At 38.0% G+C, this 18224-nt stretch overlaps 1 protein-coding gene across 4 annotated transcripts in view; it reads right to left on the reverse strand.

The window, feature by feature from the left end:
* The window catches only part of furinb (furin (paired basic amino acid cleaving enzyme) b), a 96186-nt gene that overhangs the window by 13056 nt on the left and 64906 nt on the right, over positions 1-18224 (reverse strand). For all 4 annotated transcript variants that reach the window (XR_014534558.1, XR_014534559.1, XM_083547543.1 and 1 more), the window contains 4 exons: positions 16177-16265; positions 14447-14619; positions 9124-9336; positions 3251-3351 (listed from right to left, as the gene is read on the reverse strand). Coding sequence is in view for 2 of the 4 variants with exons in the window: in XM_083547543.1 (XP_083403669.1) it covers positions 3251-3351; positions 9124-9336; positions 14447-14619; positions 16177-16265 (576 nt within the window). In the remaining 2 variants the exon portion in view is untranslated. The remainder of the gene's footprint in view (positions 1-3250; positions 3352-9123; positions 9337-14446; positions 14620-16176; positions 16266-18224) is intronic.

Raw genomic sequence — 18224 nt, forward strand, 5'->3', positions numbered from 1 at the left:
CACAATATATGATTTTTAAACTATTTATTTGTATGATACAGCTGCAAATAAGTATTTGAACACCTGTCTATCAGCTAGAATACTGACCCTCAAAGACCTGTTAGTCTGCCTTTAAAATGTCCACCTCCACTACATTTATTATCCTAAATTAGATGCACCTGTTTGAGGTTGTTAGCTGTATAAAGACACCTGTCTACCCAATACAATCAGTAAGAATCCAAATAATAACATGGCCAAGACCAAAGAGCTGTCCAAAGACACTAGAGACAAAATTGTACACCTCCACAAGGCTGGAAAGGGCTACGGGGAAATTGCCAAGCAGCTTGGTGAAAAAAGGTCCACTGTTGAAGCAATCATTAGAAAATGGAAGAAGCTAAACATGACTGTCAATCTCCCTCGGACTAGGGCTCCATGCAAGATCTCACCTCGTGGGGTCTCAATGATCCTGAGGAAGGTGAGAAATCAGCCCAGAACTGCACGGGAGGAGCTGGTCAATGACCTGAAAAGAGCTGGGACCACCGTTTCCAAGGTTACTGTTGGTAATACACTAAGACGTCATAGTTTGAAATCATGCATGGCACGGAAGGTTCCTCTGCTTAAACCAGCACATGTCCTGGCACGTCTTAAGTTTGCCAATGACCATTTGGATGATCCAGAGGAGTCATGGGAGAAAGTCATGTGGTCAGATGAGACCAAAATAGAACTTTTGGGTCATAATTCCACTAAACGTGTTTGAAGGAAGAAGAATGATGAGTACCATCCCAAGAACACCATCCCTACGGTGAAGCATGGGGGTGGTAGCATCATGCTTTGGGTGTGTTTTTCTGCACATGGGACAGGGCGACTGCACTGTATTAAGGAGAGGATGACCGGGGCCATGTATTGCGAGATTTTGGGGAACAACCTCCTTCCCTCAGTTAGAGCATTAAGATGGGTCGAGGCTGGGTCTTCCAACATGACAATGACCCGAAGCACACAGCCAGGATAACCAAGGAGTGGCTCTGTAAGAAGCATATCAAGGTTCTGGTGTGGCCTAGCCAGTCTCCAGACCTAAACTCAATAGAGAATTTTTGGAGGAAACTCAAACTCCGTGTTTCTCAGTGACAGGCCAGAAACCTGACTGATCTAGAGAAGATCTGTGTGGAGGATTGGGCCAAAATCACTCCTGCAGTGTGTGCAAACCTGGTGAAACGTTTGACCTCTGTAATTGCAAACAAAGGCTACTGTACCAAATATTAACATTGACTTTCTCAGGTGTTCAAATACTTATTTGCAGCTGTATCATACAAATAAATAGTTAAAAATCATACATTGTGATTTCTGGATTTTTTTTTTTTAGTTGATGTCTCTCACAGTGGACATGCACCTACGATGACAATTTCAGACCCCTCCATGATTTCTAAGTGGGAGAACTTGCAAAATAGCAGGGTGTTCAAATATTTATTTTCCTCACTGTATATATATATACACACACACACACACACACACACACACACACACACACCTGTTCTGAAAGGCCCCAGAGTCTGCAACACCACTAAGCAAGGGGCACCACCAAGCAAGCGGCACAATGAAGACCAAGGAGCTCGCCAAACAGGTCAGGGACAAAGTTGTGGAGAAGTACAGATCAGAGTTGGGTTATAAAAAAATATCCAAAACTTTGAACATCCCACGGAGCACCATTAAAGCCATTATTAAAAAATGGAAAGAATATGGCACCACAACAAACCTGGCAAGAGAGGGCCGCCCACCAAAACTCACGGACCAGGCAAGGAGGGCATTAATCAGAAAGGCAAAAAAGAGACCAAAGATAAACCTGAAGGAGTTGCAAAGCTCCACAGCGGAGATTGGAGTATCTGTCCATAGGACCACTTTAAGCCGTACACTCCACAGAGCTGGGCTTTACGGAAGAGTGGCCAGAAAAAAGCCATTGAAGAAGAAAAAAATAAGCAAAAACGATGGGTGTTCGCCAAAAGGCATGTGGGAGACTCCCCAAACATATGAAAGAAGGTACTCTGGTCAGATGAGACTAAAATTGAGCTTTTTGCTCATCAAGGAAAACGCTATGTCTGGCGCAAACCCAACACCTCTCAGTGAAGCATGGTGGTGGCAGCATCATGCTGTGGGGATGTTTTTCATCAGCAGGGACTGGGAAACTGGTCAGAATTGAAGGAATGATGGCTGGCCCTGATACAGGGAAATTCTTGAGGGAAACCTGTTTCAGTCTTCCAAAAATTGGAGACTGGGACGGAGGTTCACCTTCCAGCAGGACAACGACCCTAAGCATACTGCTAAATCAACACTCGAGTGGTTTAAGGGGAAACATTTAAATGTCTTGGAATGGCCTAGTCAAAGCCCAGACCTCAATCCAATTGAGAATCTGTGGTATGACTTAAAGATTGCTGTACACCAGCGGAACCCATCCAACTTGAAGGAGCTGGAGCAGTTTTGCCATGAAGAATGGGCAAAAATCCCAGTGGCTAGATGTGCCAAGCTTATAGATACATACCCCAAGAGACTTGCAGCTGTAATTGCTGCAAAAGGTGGCTCTACAAAGTATTGACTTCGGGGGGGTGAATAGTTATGCACGCTCAAGTTTTCTGTTTTTTTGTCTTATTTCTTGTTTGTTTCACAATAAAAAATATTTTGCATCTTCAAAGTGGTAGGCATGTTGTGTGAATCAAATGATACAAACCCCCCAAAAAATCCATTTTAATTCCAGGTTGTAAGACAACAAAATAGGAAAAACGCTAAGGGGGGTCCATACTTTTGCAAGGCACTGTAAATACTTTAAAGTTCATGCATGTCAACGTATGATAGCCCTTAATATTTAAACATGTATCAGGTGTCTTTGTATGGAGTGCCCTTCTGTCACCAAACATGATAACAGTAAACCTGACCAAAATGTTTGATTTATAATTCACTTTATAACAAATGCTGCCAAATTCACTTCTAATGATGCTTGGTAAAGTTCAGGTTCTGAATTTTGCAAAATGCTTCATCAAAACAGTTTTATTGTTAAAGGCGGTGCCTTTGAAACGTGACAGCCACAATACTCAGCTAAACTGTGCACTTCTAAATGAGCATTTAAAACTGAAGCAGGTGACTTTATGCAGACTAGTGCAGAGTTGGACACAGGAGGCAGAACGTTTGTTGTAACTACAGTACGGGACATTTCTCTGCCAATATGTGTGTCGCCTAAGTTGGTGTGTGGGTGTGATTGTCTGTGTTGGCAGGTTTCTTGACTCACTTAGCTTCCAGGGCGAGAGCAATAATGCCTGCAGCCAGAGGGGCCGATGCAGACGTGCCAGTATGTGAGTCTGTGCACTTCTTCCTCAGATCGGTTGTCACCTACACACACACACACACACAATGCAGTGAGAAATTAGACATTATGAAAGTCACTGAAAATGTACAGAAATGAAAAATGATAGAGGAACAGCCGCAGGCACTTGGCTCGTTGACACATTTGACAAAGCTGATGTCCGGAGCAACCTCTGTCCCTCATACACTCACTCCTGCTGGGACTTCCGGCTGTCCCGAAGATTAATAAGATGGCATCATCATCATCATGGCTGACTGGGCATGAGTTTAATTTGTGCCTCTGAGACTTTGGGCTATCCTGGCATTCTTCAACACTTTGGGACAGAACAGGGTCCAGCCTCAGGCAACACTACCTTCAGGATTCCATACAGTAATTGAGCCACACACACACACACACTAAATTGGCAGTTTATTAAACACATCTATCAACAGTGGCTATAAACTGACTCAGATCAGGCTCTGTCTTTCAAAGATAAAAACAATATCAGTTCATTCTTGTCATATATTTTAGATTATTTGCTGTCAGCTTATATCATTAAGACAAATTATTCTGAGCTTTTGTAGAATTAAGTGCAACAGCACATAAAACACACTTAAAGGTATAAGAATTTAGAATGAGATTAATTATTCCATCATCCTTTTTTTTTTTTTTTTTAATAAACAAAATGCCTTTTGAAGGAGGAGTTTTGCTCCACATCACTTATATTATTGTCTTCTTATTGTTATCAGTACAACCTTGTGATATAAAACATTCATTTCTCCACGGTGACATGTTTATAATGTTGCTAGATAAATTAGATATTGCCCTTACATGTCATGAAATCAAGTAATGCTCAGTAATCACTAAAACTTGCCTGGAATAATAGTAGTAATTTAAGCACCACTGATATTAAATGTGTGAATGACAATCTCAGAACAGCAAGGACAGAGTACTAGGAAAAACATGTGTGGTTCTGACACTGATATGCCTAAACTGTGTGTCTCATCCTTTTTCATATATTTCTGTGTATCAATCCTATCAAAACTGCTTACACCTAATATACTGTAACATACTCTAACATGGTCCAGTACCACAAATGAACACACTAGTACAATGCCACTTCACTTCTGCACTGCAAATGGTCCAATGGGTGGTTTCCTTCCCTTCCATTGACAAAGCAGACAAATTGAGCATAGCAAAATGCGGATCGATAGTTAATAATGATATAAATGCACTTACATAATAAGCATACATTATAAAAAGGCAGATAAGTGATCCAAATTAATGAGTGTGGTACTTACTCTTTGCAAATATTCATAGCCACACATTAGCACTCACACACAAATGGACAAACACTCAAGCACACTCCCAAACAGCACTAAATAAATAGTGTTTATAAAACTCCATCCCCTCCAAACCCATCAGCCAGGATCTGGATTACCCCTGACACCTTAACAAAATGGAAGGGCCAAGGGGAAGAGCGAAATGCTATCAGTGTCAAAAGCGTGCACATAGGGACACACTCGACAATTTCAAATGAGCTGTTTGCGGACGACTGCTTCTCCTGTGCTGAGGACAAATGAGGCGAAAAAGAAGTAGAGAGAGAGCGAGAATAAAAACAAGAAATGCTCATCTCCAGAATCCACAATCATTCTCACTGGCACATATAATTACTGGCAAATCATAGAGAATTAGGCGATTGTCCCTGAAGCAGAAGAATATGGTGAGCACCTCAACAAGTAGCATGAAAGGTTTAAAAGGCTTATCAGACTACATTGTTGAAAGTGTAAAGCCGATCCACAAATGTAATGTGCGTTCAGCTTAGGCTTAAAGGATTTAATTAACTTTAAAGGCTGTGTCTAAATTAGTTATAAGTAAGCGTGGTGTGACTGATGACACCAGTCACTTCTGGAAAGAAAAAAAACATCTTACCAAATATATACACGTCATATATGCTCTGGTATTACACACAGACCTTGTGTGCAGATTGTGGCTTCATTCGTTATCACTAGCATGATTCCACACAGTTATACACTGCCAGGGATGGGCAGTATTTATGATACACATATGTATTTCAAATATAATATAGGATTTTATCATTTGTATTTGATAAGGTTGATGAAATTGGCTTTATATTATATTAGTGTTCAGTATTTATAAAACACCCTAAAAAACTTTTTAAGAAGTCTACATGATGACATCAGAAAAATGCAGCCTCTGATTGGTGCCTACTTAGAAGTTTGCCCAGATTTGTTGAGATCAGAACAGAAAATGTATTCATATGGAAGAAGGTGGTGAAGGTAAGACGATCAAATGCATAATTAGTTAGAAACTAGTTGCTATGATGCAAAGTCATTAAGTCAGTGTTGTTGATGTAAAGTGACCAAACACCAAGTAACTAAAATAGGATACAATTTTGAGTCATTTGCAAACTGTTAAACATTAAACTGATGGTTAATTTAAAACTAAACTTCATCTGGGAGATCACAGGGAAATAAATGTGAATATTTAATCTGTTAACTGTTTGCATATGTCAAATTTGGTGCATAATTCGGCCAGAGAAAAGCTGTTGCTATCAATTGTTTACTTAATCAACGGAGTCAGTGTAATGATGAAGGCATCGATCAAATAGACCATTTGAAAAAAATTCCTGCTCTCATTTAAAAGTATTTTTTAGCATTTTAAAAATACAAAGATACAGTAGTTTATGCTGATACGTGGTGTAGCTGCTGTATTTTGTAGTTTATTTGTATACACATTTAAAGTTAAGGTATTTGGTATTTTATTTTAAAACACATTTTGATATACTGTATCTTTTCCCAACCCTGTGCACTGCCTATGATTCACTACTCTTTTCTCAATTTTCTCTAGTGAATTTTTTTAAACATGTAAAGCAAACATGTCCTGCCTGCAATGTTTCTAGTACAATGCTAAACATGTTTCTGGGCACCTGACTTGTGGAAGTCTAATCCCCTAAGGCCATGAGATATTTTACTCTACGGCTTGCGAGAGCATGCAGGAATGCAGACATTGAAATCATTTCTCTCACCTCTTTTTCAACACAACATGTAGCAGCTGTTACCTATCCTCAGTGTGTAAAACAATAAAATACTCATTGTAACTATGCAAGAACGCCAGCATCTGTTCCTTTTTCAGACACCGAGATCTGCTTCGAGAACTGGCATCAACGAGCATGTAGGTGTGTGTTTGTATGAATGCATGTGTGGGCCTATACATTGTGTATATATAGACAAATGAAAGGCTAAAGACTCCATGACTAAATTCTTCAAGTGTATGGTAATTTACCTGTAAACAAACACACATTCTTAATAGAATAATAACCTGTGTGTCTGAGTGAATACAGTGGACACAATGATGTTGAGACATGGCCTCAAAAGCACTGTTTACAAGAATGAACGCTGCCTGTACTCATTTATATGTATGAGATTAAGTTTGCCTGTTGTGTGAATGCTATTAAACAAAAAAATTATTTTGAAGGTCAATTTATACTTGATCTATGAATACATGTGTGGGGCTGGTTTTGGCAGGTATTTTATAATACAAAAACATTCAAATAAATATGAATTAATCATATATTATAAAAATAATAAACACACACCAGCCACTTTAATAAGAACACCAGTAAAACATTTTTCCGTAAATCATACATTCAAGTGGCTCAATAGTGTTAGTAAAAGTTCAAATCAGACATCATAAATAGTAAAAATGTGATCTTTGTGCTAGAGTGACTTATGACTGTGGTATGTTAAAATACTACTATTGACGTATAAAGTACTTGACGGTCTCATGCCGCAGTATCTGAGTGAACTTCTGTACAGTACCATTATGATCCCCCATGACTGCTTAGATCAAAAGGTGCAGGATATTTTTTGGTACCTCAAATAATGAAGACTACGGAAGGGGGCAGGGCTTTTCTCAGATTCTTATCACTTACAAAGCCCCACAGTTATGGAACAGCCTTCCAATTAGTCAGACACAGCCTCAGTGTTGAAGTCGAGCCTGAAAACATATTTATTTAGTCAAGCCTTTTATCGGTAGGTTTTTCTTAGGTAAAGGAGCAGATCTGGAGGGATCATTGATATAGAGTGTTCGGTGAACTGGGATATTTGTATGCTGTCGTCGCCTCACTCGCACGTGTTCACTCAGGTTTGTTGACGGTGATGTGGTGGGTCGTCTCTTATCCCTCATGTCTGTGTTACCTTCTGGCTCTCCCTTTTAGTTATGCTGCCATAGCGAGTTTTGCCGGAGTCCCCAACTGCACAGTGTCCTTAACTTTCATACAACACAAGGATACTTAATAATTCATATCCTTCTCTCTCTCTCTCTCTCTCTCTCTCTCTCTCTCTCTCTCTCTCTCTCTCTCTCTCTTTCTCTCTCTCTCGTTAAATATGTTTCTGAGGTACCAGTGACCAATATTCCTGCCCTTCCCCTCTGGTCTGCCCGCTTCGTCCCGGCCTGCCTGTGGATGTTGTTCTCTTCGATGGGAGATGTTTCGCAACAATGGTCTGTGGATCCATTAAATTATGGAGTAATTGGAGCTTTGAGGATGGATTTGGACTGTACTTAATGTCAACAGTGACTCAGAAATACGGTTTGCATTTGATCACCATCACTGCACACCACATTTATCTGTAATAAATGCACATTCTGTGCTACCCAGATGAGGATGGGTTTCCTCTCGAGTCTGGTTCCTCTCAAGGTTTCTTCCTTATGCCATCTCAAGGAGTTCTTCATTGCCACAGTCACCACTGGCTTGCTCATTAGGGAAACACTTACACTTATAAAGAACAATCTTATTAATTCTTTCTTACCACATTATCTGTGTAAACCTGCTTTGAAACAATGTCGATTGTTAAAAGTGCTATACAAATAAAACAAAATTTAATTGAATATGGTTGGTTGTACAAAATTTATCTCGAGGGATTTTCACCCACAAAAAGCATGAGTTCTGCAGGCACAAATGCTATACTGATGAAAGAAGTCTTTCAATCTTCAGATGTCCAGTTTGGGTGATCCTGTGCCCACTCTAGTTTCAGATTCCTGTTAATAGCTGACAGGAAAAGAACCCGATGTGGTCTTCTGCTTTTATAGTCCATCCCACTCAATGTTTGATGAGTTTCTGTAACTTTACTGTCAGTATAAACCAGTATGGATATTGCCCTCTGATCTGCTGGCAGAACTCATGCTCACTGGATGTCTATTTTGTTTTTTTACACAATTTTGTGTAAAGTCTTGGCACCAACAAATATGCCATTGTCAAAGACGATCACATTGTTCCCCATGCTGATGTTTGATGAAACATTAACTGAAGCTTTAAATTATTTATTAAATTTTTTTGTTGGCTGAAAAATGTGCTGGTGTATTACTTTTTTCTGCAGCCAAATAGTGTATTTATAGTTTACACACTATTGCTAACCAAACAAGAAAATTATCTATTTTTTGTAAACCATAGTTTACACATTACTATTAATGAAAGGAAAAAAAACAACAACAACAAGCTGTTCCTTTATCTTTTTTTGCATTTAAGAACTTATTTATTAATTTAGAAATTGGATTTTACATATTGATATTCCACGATAGGTTTGATGCCTATATGACTGATCCAGTAAAATGTACTGCTGTTAGATCTAGTTAGATTTCTTGTAATAATATGAAAACTCAAACTATTACATAATAGCATTTTAACAACGCTAATAATAAAATGTGACTTTTAGGTTTTAGTGTTTGGGTTTTAGCCGAGTGTAGCTTAAATTTTAGTTACAGCCAAAACATGTCTCATGAGTGTGTGCTATACTCACAATCTGTTTCTCATTGAGGTTACCACTGCTGTAGGTGGTAGCGAGTGTGGAGGAGCAGGCCTCGCTGTACCACGGCACATTGCCATACTGAGTCGTGCTGCTAATGGAAAGTGTGTAGATGCTGTTGGTGTAGCCATCACAGTTACAGCTGTCCTTCTCTCGACCACCATTCCCTGATGCCCACACAAAAATAGAGCCCAGGCCACCTCGCCCCTATTCAACAAACACACACACACACACACTCACACACACACACACACACACACACACACACACACACACACACACACACACACACACACACACACACACAAATCTTACTTTGTGTCATGATGGATTACACACAATTCTCAGATCTCCATGTACAGATGTGTGACAATAAAACAATATTTTAACATATAAACATCCAAAAATAGTCTTATCACCACTTTAACTGTACTAGAGGAAAACTATTGTTTTAATACATTATATTCATAAAAGCATTCAGTGAGCCCTTATGCACTGTTATCCTGGTTGAGACCACTCTCATAACATAAATGTTTCATATCATAGGTTTCATAAAGGTGATCAGTCAGAATATCTTTTTCACAGCATTGATTTGCTATGAGGGTACTTCAAAGGGGAATCATATTATTCCAGGAAAATGTTCCCCAGAACATATTCATATTTTCCCCCTCTAATCTGTCACTCATCTACATTAACTTTTCACTACCGTTATCTGGAGTTAAACTAATATTTCGTACAGTTCTGTGTTTAGAAAGATCACACATCATTTGCTTGTTAAATGCAGCACTGATCATTTTCTCAGTGTCACTCACTATGAATAGATTTGGTTGGGGCGCTGCAGCCCACACACACACACACACACACACACACACACACACACACACACACACACACACACACACACACACACACACACACCTCCTGTGATTATGTACAAGATACAAATAGAGTGCAATGCAAAACATCATGAATATCTTTTCATATCTCTTCTATCTGTAAATCTTCCATTTCATATAATTAATTTCACAAACACCAAAATAAAAAAATAAGTCACAGCTGTAATGTCATTCAAATTTATGTCACGGAATAATTTTTTTTTAAATAAAATTTTTAATAATAGAAAATTAGAAAAAGGCCATGGTGTGACCCTGGGGACTGAAAGACAAAAAGACTTGTCTTTGCCTGAGAAAGAAACATTTGTAGGTGAAATGAACAGAACAAGCAAAGGCATCAGGAAAAAGTAAGTAGTAAATCAACATTAAAAAATAAAAATAAAAATCGCAAATAAAAACTAATTCAGGTGAAATGAAAATTACCAATTTTCCACTTACATCAAAATTTACAAATCAGGATTGATTTCTGAAGTTTAATATTTCAATTTTGTAATGTTAATAAATTAATAACTCTTTAATTAAACAAATGTGCATATTTAACTCATCCTACACGTTTTGTATTATTTAAGCAAGTAATACCATTCGCACATGATCGCAAGATATAAAACAATGGTATGCTTCGAACACAGAAAGCCCACAGTTTCTCAAAGAAATATCTATATAAAAAAAAAAAAAAAAAAAAAGTTATACAGTAAAAAGTTGTACAATTCTCGAACATCATCCTGTTGGAAGCTGAGGAACTGGTACTAGAATGATGGGAAAAGAAGTTTGGAAAAATAACTGCTTCCGATATAAAGTGTCATCTTGTCATCATGGTGTGGACAAGTACAACTGCAATATAACTCGTTCCTCTGTGTTTTTTATAATGTGACCACTAACTTAAGCAGAAGAAATAATTCCAAAGGTTTTTGGGTTACATTGTCTGTTCATGATTCAGCCAAATATCCAAATATCTTTGGGAGGCACATAATCACTACATTGGGACAATGACATAAATACTCAAGAACCTTTTAAACACAAAAATGAAATGTTCTGCAATGGCCATGTCAATCACCTGACTTGCATCCAACTGAGCTGCATTTTATTTGCTGAAGGCAAAACTGAAAGCAAAACATCCCCAGAACAACAGAAACTAGAGATAGATGCAGAGAAAGACCTGCTAGAACATCAGCAGGGAGCAAAACCATATTTCAGGTAGTCATTGACCACAAGGGATTTGCAAGCAAGTGCTAAAATGTTACTTTAATGACATGAGAGTTTGCTCTCGGCCCCTTAAGAAGTTTACAATGTTCTGTAATTTATATACCACTTACCTAATCTGGATGTAAATACCCTTAAAATAAGCTGACAGTCTGATATAATGTTCATTATTTAATGTGAACTACAACATACATTACACCATTGTAGACAAATAAAATAAGAAGTTATTAATATCCAAATATTTAGGGACCTAACTAAATAAAGGATTTAATGTCCACACAGAGATTTGGAAAGTATAACAGTTTGTTTTTATTATTAAATAGCATTAGCAAAGAATTCTGCCTATATGCCAGCTTTAAGAAAAGCCTCCTGGGTAAAGTTCCTGGGTGAAGATGCCAAGACTAATTTTAACTTGAGATGCATTGATTAAAGAGGGAAAACAAAGCGAAATAGACTGCAAACTGTGTTCTGCAAAAAGGATGTACTACAGCATCTTCCTATAATACAAGTAACCCGATAAAACAATTTAAACATAGAACCCAGCATGTTTATTACTATCAGGTAATGTTGGCTACCCAAGCAAAAATGTTTACCTACAATCCGAGATAAGTGAATATAGAAATACTTATACAGTATGTTGTTGACAATCTACCATTGGTCCTTAGGAACGAGGGATTCCGATGCAAACACAAAAATCACACTTACAGCTGCATAAGTAGTTTTACCAAATTTGTTCCTATATAAATAGCATGCTACACTTCAGCTTTAATTAGATAATTAATGATATTTTGTAAACAATAAGCTCAGAAGCCTAAGTGCAGTAATCAGGGCTGCATCAATTGATTATTTTAGTAATCGAATATTCTACCGATTATTCCATCGATTTATTAGATAAGACGTACGTTTTCTTTATCAAAGAGCGATAATAAATGTACATGAGAAAATAAGATGGGTCTCTTAAAATAAACAAGTAATTTGTTTCCTTTTTAGAAAACTTAAATTTTTTATTGCTGAAAATGGAAACAAATCCATTTGATGCATTTAATTGCCATAATTACATCAAAATGCTAATTCAAATATATAAATAAAATAAAAAATCATAAATTAAAGAAAAAAAAAAACTAAAACATAAAGAAAACACCGTACAGTGCATTTACCCCTTCTTTTTGCCATTTGGAATTATATATATATATATATATATATATATATATATATATATATATATATATATATATATATATATATATATATATACATACATACAGTGGAACCCACTTATCTCGCCCTCGGTTATATATATATATATATATATATATATATATATATATATATATATATATATATAAATTCCAAATGGCAAAAAGAAGGGGTAAATGCACTGTACGGTGTTTTCTTTATGTTTTAGTTTAAAATTATCACATACTTTGGGTACTTTCCATTGTGTACGTTGACCCGAATCCTCACCTCGTCCCTCGCTGTTTACTCCCCGTTCCTCCATTTTTTCATTTTACAGTGTTGTATGGAAGCCCATTTCCGCCACATTAAAAATGTTTGTTGGATACTGACGTTTTTCTCACTATTCCGACTTATTTTTCTTGCAATTGCAACTTTATTTCTCGTATACATCCAACATTTCTGCTGCATCCACCGGTAACCATGCTGTCGGCCTGAAGTTTGAAGCTGTTGGTGTATGAATGAGGCTCCTCTGCTTCATCTGTCTTGTTCCGTCTCCTCCAGAGCTGATTGTTAGACAGAGTTCTCTCCAGGGATCAGCGGCTCAGTTTGATACCATGCGATTCTACTGATTGTAGACTATTTTATTTTCAATGTGTACTGGCACTACAGAGAGGGTGACGCTGCCCGATTGGTTAAAAAAGTCGGAATTACGAGAAATAAAAGTCGGATTTTCAAAAAAATATAATCAGCAAACTTTGCATCCATAGTGTTTATCTGTCTAGAGTGCTCCAGTCTCCGTGTGTAGTTAAATGGACTTAAAAATTAGCCTTGATGCATTTCTGTATTGGAATTACTTGAGTTACTCAAGGAATCGTTTAAGCCCAAGCAATAATACACACTTTTGTGCTTTGCATGGCTTTGTGCAGCATCAGAAATAATTAAAATTTGAAGTTCAGTTGTGAGGGGGAATGGTGGCTCCAGCGGTTAAGGCGCTGGGTTACCGATCGGAAGGTCGGGGGTTCAAGCCACGGTATCGCCAAGCTGCCACTCTTGGGCCCTTGAGCCTTAACCCTCTATGCTCCAGGGGACCCTTACGAGAAAAATAAATCAAGGACCGTGACGTCGGAGCGACGTGGGGCCGCCTTTCTGTGGGCTCACCACCTGCAGGAGGGACCGTAAGGGACCGGTGCTGAGAGGATTGGGCAGCAGTCGAAGGCGGATGCTTAGACTGCTGCCCCCGCAACCCGAATTACGGATAAGCAGGAGAAGACGAAAAAAAAAAAATTTACTTCAGTTGTATGGTGTATAGAATTATTTGCTATAGAACAATCAACATACAGACAAAGTTGCTTGTTAAATTTATACCACTGACTATACAGTTCATTCATCAGGAATGGAAATATTCACATATCACAGTTAGCATGTTAGCTTGTGTTTAACAAAAGACAAGCACTGAGGTGTAAAAGGAGATGTCCAACTGTCATATAACCATTATAAGGGAAGTTAAAAACAGCTCTAGTGGTATAGTTTGCATTAAACTAGTTTCAACAATACAACTTGTTGGCCACATTTGCCTTTTGTGCCAGTTACACATCTTGGCTGAATATCAATAAATCTTTGGCTAAATGACTTCTTAAAAAAACACGAAAAAAGGAAATAAAAAATTGAGCCACACAGCACTTTTTTAAACAGAGTACTGTGTTGTTTACATATGTGTGAATTAACTTCAACAGTTTGAAAAAAGACAAGTGGTGTGTCTGCTCTGTAAAAACAAACTCACAAAAAAGCACATTTTCTATCATCAAAGATCTCAGAAATCCCTGTAGATATGACAGACCTGCCTGAGCTCTGTGACAATAGGCTTCTTTAAATGCTCTTGTCCTGAGCTGCATCAAAACATTTACCCGATTTGTAACAGCTAAGTGTCAGCACACTCAGTTCCTGATACAAATAAAGAACTAAAATGTGAGGTAACAGAGCCAAGGAATGTTCTGTATGCTGATTCCAGTGTAGCTTAACCAGCTTGACCTGCAATTCTACAGACTGACCTCAGTGACCCCTTGCAGAAATGCCTCCTTGGCAAGCTTGGCAGGGCCATCCACAGTCTTCCCATCATCCTCTGGGCCCCAGCTGGCACTGTAAATATCGATGTGCTGGTTGTTGATGCTTAGAGACTGAGCCTCCACCACATCTGTCACCTCGCCATCCAACATACGCACACCTGCCAAGAAAGAAGAGCTCACAATTACTATACAGTACACACACACACCCATACACAGACACCAGAGAGAGAGAGAGAGAGAGAGGGTGAGCGGAACAGAGAAAGAGAGCAACAATGTAAGTACACGTCCGGGAATATAAACCATTTGTGTTTATATAGTATATATTTGCCTGTTTTTTCCATGCAATATGTTTCATTAAAGCTTTACTAACATGTTACAGAAATACTTTTTTTTTTGTAAAATGCTGAATAAAACAGAAGTTAGGTACATTTCTATCCTAGGTATATAGGATGGCTTTTGCCCTGAGGCTGTGATGGCTCAGTGGTTAAAGTTTCAGTCCACTTTTCAAAAGTCCAAATCACAGCATTGCAATGCTGCTGTCGAACCCTTGAGCAAGCCCTTTCAGACCTTCCTTTGCTCAACTCAATTGTAAATCACTTTGCATAAAAGCATCTGCCTAATAAGTACATGTAAATGCACTGTCTCCTCTGTTGACACAAGCCATTTGTAGGCGTATGTGAGCTAATGTATGCAGAAGAGGAAAGCTAGTGCTTTCTCCTTTGACTGTGTTCAGCTCCCCCCCCTCTGACATTGCAGGAACAGCATTTTGAAAAGTCGCTGTGGCTGGCTTCATGTGACTCGTAGAAGCGTATGCCAGTCCTCACACTCCACTGCTAGGAGCTGTTGAGTAAAAGGGAAGACACAATAGAGGGAAATGGCAGTGCTTAAAGCTGCTGAGAAAAATGTAGTAAAGGTAAAAAAAAAAAATTAATCAACGAAAGAATGGAAGTAATACAATGATTCAAGTTCAGAAGAAGAGAATAGAGAGAATAGAGAGAGAGAGAGCAAGAGAGAGAGGGAGATAACAAAAGATAGTAGGGAAGGAAAAAAACTGATGAATAGGTGTCCGTCAGGATCACACAGAGTTTCCTCTCCGCTGAAATGAGTATGCTGGCAGTAACTTTGCAGTTAAAATCATGGTAATGAAGAGCAGCAAGAGTGAATGGAAGCCGGCTCTTGTGTTACCCTGGTGTCACACAAGTTGAGGCACTAATGCACTCAGTCGCCCTTTTTTCAAGCATAAATAGACTGTGACTGGCAAATATTGCAGCATCTACTCTCTTTCCCTTTATATATGCAGATGCCTGGTGACACACACAATAACACACATGCACAGAAAGCATTGCCTTCTCTGCCTGAATGCATCTAAGCAAGGTTTAAAAAACACATTTATAAATGTCCAAAATGATATCATTAAAATGATAGGCAGAGAATTCTGGTCTAGCAGCTGCCCATGTTGACTGTGACTGGAATACAAAACTACATATCCACTGCTGATATTGATAAACCACTATGATGATTCAGATTTGAGTTAGTACAGGTATCTCTGGGTAATTGAGATAGATCGCCTAGAACAAATGCACAGAAAGCAAATCAATAACTCTGATCTGATGTGTCAGATTTAAGAATTATTAGTTGGCAGAAAACTAGTCAGGCTCCAACAGTAGATTAAATTAGTTCATTATCCATTTCAACTCCCAAATCACATGACTCACCTCCAATTTTGGCATTGTAGGCTACACCCACTCCACATACACCATTGTTAGCTGCCGCAGCCACCTCTCCAGCACAGCGAGTTCCATGTCTAAAGAGGGAAAGTGAGAGGTAGAGAGCAGTCTCTTAAGTATTAATACATTTTGATATATCTTTGAATACCTACTAGGTATTTAAGACACACTAACCGACCTTTCATCTACACCCAAAACAATCTTATTGAAATTCAATTCCAATCTTTAATCTAACTAACAAATGCTAAGGCATGACAAAAAACATAATCCAATAAAAAAAACCATTAGCATCCTATTGCATGAGTCAGACTGGAAGCCCCATAAAACATGACTTGTGCTTGATATTTCTTTTTTTCCTGTCCCTGTTCCCATAGCAATAGAGTTGCATCTGCAGCAGGGCGGGGCAAGGGGAGAGGTGTTGGGAGTGTAGCATCTGGGTCTGGCTGTAGAGCTCTCATGCGGCAAAATTTCAACATCTGGAGAGAAATGTTTAGCTGAAATAAAGGTTCTTCTGCAAGTGTGGTCTCTATGTGACTGCCAAAAACAGCCACTTGTCACCCCACTTCAGTGACGATTTCATTCTGTGCGCTATCACACTTGCCCACGCACACACAAACACCCATATGCCAAAAAGAAATGTATATCTCTCTAGCACATCCAATTGATCCTTTAATTTCACAGAAATTAGTAGAAGGCCTAGGCCTAGCTTCTACTCTTGGCAGGCCAAGAATAGTAATTTATTTTTTTATATAATAATAATAATAATAATAATAATAATAATAATAATAATAATAATAATAATAATAATAATAGAATAAGTGAAATAGGCTGAACAGGTCAAAAATTACCTTTCCTTCCAAAAACAAGCTACAGTAAATGATTTGCACAAGATGACTTTTAGAAATTCATTTATATTAAATTCATATTTCAAAAAAATTCATACAAAAATTCATATTTCATTGAAAGAAATAATAAGCTGCATTGACTTTTTGTTGATTTTAGTTGAAAGTGAATGCATTCATATTAGCAACAACTAAAACTGCTGCATTTACCTAATCCGGGAAAACTTGGATCTTCAATTCAAATATTTATTCCACTAAATTTATATTTTATGGATCCATTTATCTCAAGCTATGAATATTTCAAGCACTTTCCTTACTGACACTGCATTTTATTAGGGCAAGTACTGACACAAAAGTACACATATCTTAGTAATACTCGTCTAGGACAATGTTGTATCAAATCTTGCATTGCTGAGGGAAGAAACTTGTCAGGTTTAATGAAACAAAGATGTGGTTCTTACACTGTGTAATAGATGACAGTTATCATGACAAATGGCCAGCGCAGTAAACTGGCTCATGAATAAATAATGCTGTGCTCATGTCAGCTCATAATACAAGTCTTTCACAGCATAAGCCTTAATCTATAGTGAGGTCTGTCCATCATCACATTCAGAAAAGTATGGTTTCACTCGAGATCTTTTACAATGCCCTCCAGAATTATTGGCACCCTTCATGACAATCAATAGAAATTATGCAATAAGTGATATGCTGCCCACAACCCTACAGGGACATAGGGAAATATATAGGTATTGTATAGTATATGAATTACTGTATACAAACACATAAAAATGATTATGTAGTGCATTGTTTTCTACAAAATTACTGGCTTCAAAATTCGTCACCCTTCTAATCAATATTTTGTCACACATGCCATGGAGCGATTAGCAATATTGAGTCTCTTCCGGTTAATTTTTCCCTTTATGTTTTAGGCTTTTGCATGTGGACTTTACTCTACAGGTCAGACAACAGAGCAGTTGGATTTAAAATGGTAAACTGAAAAGGTCATGAAAAACAGTTTTTTTTCCATTTCTATGTTGTTGTGGAAATATTTTTGGTTATTATTGAACTTCAAACAAAAGCTAACAGGTTTTGGACTGAAATATCCTGATATCTTCATGAGCCTCTGTATTATCAGATGCAAAACAACACAAAAGCATCACCGAGCCACCTTCATATTTTCCAAAGGGGTATCAG

The sequence above is a fragment of the Silurus aristotelis genome, assembly GCF_946808225.1.
Source record: "Silurus aristotelis genome assembly, chromosome: 7".
Classification (NCBI taxonomy): Eukaryota; Metazoa; Chordata; class Actinopteri; order Siluriformes; family Siluridae; genus Silurus; species Silurus aristotelis.